The sequence below is a fragment of the Morone saxatilis genome, unplaced genomic scaffold (assembly GCF_004916995.1).
Source record: "Morone saxatilis isolate NCDOM2014 unplaced genomic scaffold, NCSU_SB_2.0 Contig16, whole genome shotgun sequence".
NCBI classification, from domain to species: domain Eukaryota; kingdom Metazoa; phylum Chordata; class Actinopteri; family Moronidae; genus Morone; species Morone saxatilis.
Genome location: NW_023339718.1, coordinates 151,620 through 155,869, shown reverse-complemented (window position 1 = coordinate 155,869; position 4,250 = coordinate 151,620). Strand labels below are relative to the sequence as shown.

General features: G+C 37.8%; 2 protein-coding genes across 3 annotated transcripts in view; one reads left to right on the top strand and one right to left on the bottom strand.

Annotated features, from left to right (window-relative positions):
* Positions 1-905: 905 nt before the first annotated feature.
* Positions 906-2,475, bottom strand: sdhaf1 (succinate dehydrogenase complex assembly factor 1). 2 transcript variants are annotated; one of them, XM_035658083.1, is made up of 3 exons: positions 2,286-2,475; positions 1,613-1,696; positions 906-1,390 (listed from the first exon to the last, which is right to left on the bottom strand). In XM_035658083.1, the coding sequence occupies exon 3, from the start codon at positions 1,374-1,376 to the stop codon at positions 1,128-1,130; it is 249 nt and encodes an 82-aa protein (XP_035513976.1). In that variant the 5' UTR covers positions 1,377-1,390; positions 1,613-1,696; positions 2,286-2,475; the 3' UTR covers positions 906-1,127. The 2 variants fall into 2 exon arrangements, with proteins under 2 accessions (XP_035513976.1, XP_035513975.1); XM_035658082.1 differs by having other exon boundaries at positions 906-1,696.
* A 1,521-nt stretch (positions 2,476-3,996) lies between these two features.
* Positions 3,997-4,250, top strand: part of nudt18 (nudix (nucleoside diphosphate linked moiety X)-type motif 18) — a 3,414-nt gene continuing 3,160 nt past the window's right edge. Inside the window, exon 1 of the mRNA XM_035658094.1 lies at positions 3,997-4,009. Coding sequence (XP_035513987.1) covers positions 3,997-4,009 — 13 coding nt within the window. The remainder of the gene's footprint in view (positions 4,010-4,250) is intronic.

Below are 4,250 nucleotides of genomic sequence, written 5' to 3'. Positions count from 1 at the left end.
TCAGAGGAGTTTTATGTCCATTCAAGCTGCTGCTGGTAACTTCAGTGTTTTTCAACCTGGACCTTCTGTTCCCATGTTTTTGTGTCTGAATGATTCATGGATACAAGGAGTTTTGAAATGGGTCCAGTACTGAGTGAGAGTACTGTAGCTGCAAAACCAGCTGCAATGTAATCCGTCGAAGTACGTCCACTAAAACAGGGACGGATCTAGAGGGGGGCGCTGCCACCACAGTGTGATGTCAAATTAACAGTTTAATTTAAATAAATGTTAAAAATAAACAGGAATGAACGTACTGTTGTGTTACAGCAACATTTCAGACTCAGTGATTGGTTTTAATGCTGGAAGGGAACAGCATCACCTGAATGCCAACAGAGGAACATTTACAATATTCACACACTGAACTGGAGCCAATCTTTATTGGGGCACAAACAGAGTCTTTTTTCTGTTTATGTGAACAACATTTAATAGGTTTTCTAAAGTTATAAGGGTAAGAAAGCAGGTTCTGCCATATCGGTAATCTGTGAAGTTCTCAGCCCAAAATCTGTGTCAGTTTCAAAAATCCCGCAACCGTTGGGCTCTAGATATTTTATTATTAGACTGTTATAATAGATAGAAATATTTGCTTTAATACTTTATATACACCAGTTTGTCAAAAGTGTCTCAGAGTTTCTGTTTTTTTCTGTTTTTAATCAGTAAATTAAATCTCTCTGTGTTTTGGACTGTCGGTCCAATGAAACGAGACATCTGAAGACGTCACCTTTGACTCTGAAACTGGGTTGGACTTTATTCAGTGTTTAATGTCGATGCTGCATTAAGCTTAAAGCACAGTGCGACCTCACTGAGCTGCTAGCGTTACTGCACACAGCCTGAAAAACGTAACATGAACTTGAATGAACACACTGATGTCTCTACGTAGCTGTTTATTATTATTGTCCTGTGTGGTGTGTAATAAATCACTTGCATATCTGCTGGATTACAGTTCATACCACTGTTACATGTTTTCTCCATACTGAGCATTTATTTCTCCACCGGACTTGAATGCAGCATCTCGGCCTGACATCTCGGTGGTCTCTGACAGGTAGTCGTTGGTGTCATTCAGGGTCAGGTGACGTGGTACAGGTCGGAGGTCAGCTCTTCTCTCCGGTTTTGGAGAAGGTGCCCAGCTGTTTGGTGTTGACATCCTTCAGCTGCTCCAGCTGCCTCTGTGCTCGTCGGTACAGATACTCGATGTGCATCACGTCTGTCTTCTTGATGCGAGCGTTCTCCCTGAACTCATCGCGGATTCGGGGGATGAAGCCCGGTTTGTTCTGGCCGGCCCGCAGGAACTGCCGGTACAGAGCCAGGACCTGCTTCTGCAGCTTACTGTGCCGCGCCATCGGACACAGTCAACCTCAGCAGAACAGAAACCCTCTTTAACAACAGAAAGCAGCACTGAGGTATCTTCAGCTGCAGTTTCTCTACAGATTCACTGATCTCCTGTCAGTCTGAGGGCAGATGTACGAACACACACAGACACTGAGGTGATGCTGAACCCTGAATGTGTCATGAGTGTAGAGCTGGAGCTACTGACTGAGCACAGAGGACCCTGAACACACCACGACACTCCACTTACAGACAGCCTTGAAGCCTCATTCTTCTCTGAGCTGAGGGGTTGCACGGGGAGCTCTGATTGGCTGACGGGGCGTCTCAGGGTTGACTGTAGGATTAAAACACACACTGAGGTTACATAGTGTAGAAATACACAGAAACACATAAATCAGTCTACAGGTAACAGAGAAAGTGTCTACGTTACAACACTCACTGCTGATAAAAGTCTTTAATACAATAAGAATAAAATGCTTCAGAATCTGACATCAACCTTCAACCTGGTGAGATTAATTTCAGTTTATTAATTATTAAATTCAGACCTGCAGAGATCAGTAAAAGAATCAATCAGTTGTCAACTATTAAATGAATCAGTAAATATAAAGATTATTTATTTATTTTGAGTAATTTTTTAAGAACAAATTCCAGCTTTCCAGTTTCTTTTGTCCTCAGTGACAATAAACTGAATATGTTGGAGACAGATTCATCGATAATGAAAATAATAGTTTGTTAGTTGCAGCCATTAATTCTCTATGAACATATTGATACACAGACTGAAATATAATAAGCATTATAAGTGTCTTTGCAGCAGATATGGGGGTTGTAGTAGAACAGCGTTAGATAAGGTATCAGGTATAAAGCTTTGAATAAACTAGAAACAGATGTAATGTTAGTTAAAGCAGGAGGAGAACCGGACTCACCTGTCTGACTCTGGGATTAACGACCCGGTTCAAACCGGTTAAACGGTCTGTTTCTTCCCGCCAGTCCTCAGTTAGTGAATCAGTCTTAATATAAACCTATAAACACTCTGGTTTACTTTAAACAGCTGTGTTAGCTGATGTAAACAGCCTCTGTGTGACCTTACTGCACGTTACGACACCACAGCACAGACATGAGACATCCGCTAACACATTTCACAATAAAATACTTATTTAGGAACATGAAATATTACAAAGGTTCTAAAAATAAGATTTTTTGTTAACAATATAGTTTTGTTATTCTTGCCATTTTAAATCACCACAAAGTGTCTGTGAGTATTCTTCAACCTGTTTCTCCACTTAATACAGAGTTGCGCAGCTACACATTGGCTTTACTTTGAAAACCAAGACCCGGAAGAGTATGTGCGCTTCCTGTTTTGGTGTCAAACGTCAGCGCTGATGTCAGCTGATTGAAGATCAATACTGCTGTTAATCTGAGAAAGGTTCGTTATCTTATTTCTGTTCATTACTTACTGTTTAGTTTCCTGTTGGGACGTTTGATTCAAAAGGAAAAAACTGATGTTCCAACGACATTATCTAACGTTAGCTCCTCTGACTGTTAATTACTTTATAAACCATTCAACCTCTGAACGCTGAGCTTTGACAGCAGCTCACTCATCAGAAGACAATTATACATTCATTTAATATTCATTTAATATTCATTTATTGTCAGAATAATGAGCAAACCTTTTCATAGCACTGTGGTTAAATTACATAAACATTAGTGTGGTAACTAATGTAAGATATACTGACTATAATAATAACAATAACAACAATAGTAACAATAATAATAATAACAAATGTAGTATTATTATTATTACTATTATAGCAGCTTTATTCATAAAAAAAACAAAATAAAAAATAGCACTGTCTGGTAAAATTAGATGAATGAGTGAGGAATAATTAAATACTGAAAGATAAGCAGTAGTACTTGTAAATGCTTTGTAAAAAAAACAGTATATCAAGTATATATGTGTAAATATGGAGATCCAGCTATATGGCAGACAATAATGCAGTAATAAAGAATGAAATAAGAACTCTCTGTGCTCCTCCTGTCCAACATCCTGTGTTATTTATATATTATTATTATTATTAAGTCCTCCGGTTTTGACCCACATTGAAGCCTTTTGATGTTATCATAAAAAAAAAACATAAAGTGTATATGTATATATGTATAAAACAGCTACAGAAGAAGGTAGAAAGGTTCGTCTTTTTGCTTTATTGTTCCTGTTATTGGTAGAGAGGAAACCATCGTTTGTTGTTTGTGTTAATTAAATCAACCTCTGACTACGAGCTGAGAGAAGTAGAAAACAGGTGGGTTTTATCTCCACTTCTTATGTTACTTTACGCTATAAAAGGTTCATTATTAGAGGGTAGGTCAGCTCAGTTTATGTGAATTATTCTGCTTGTTGCAATCACACATTGTTATCTTCAGTCTTTATTTTGCTTATTTTTTTTCTTCCGTACATTTTCCAGACTGTTATATAATAATAATAATATTATTGCTATATAGTTCAGTGCTGTGGATACAGGTCAGAGGTCTATACTGTCTATGTGATTCATAGAATAGTAACAAAGACAGTTAAACATATGATTGAGTCTATTTGATAATAATACCTAAGTTACAGATACAGGGCATAGGTCACTGCTGTAGATGCAGGTCAGAGGTCTGTAGTGTCTATTTGATTCATATAATTGTAACAATAATTATATCATTAAGATTAACTTTATTTTGTATGTTTTAGTGATGTTTTTTTGTTTTCTGGACCAATAACTCTTGAACACAGTATTTAGTTTTGGGTTGTATCTTCAGAAATAAATCACAAACTCTTCTTGTTGGGACAGAAACTGCGTCTGGGCGCAGCGGTAGCCATTGGCAACTGCAGATCCAGCAATCACTCGCATTTT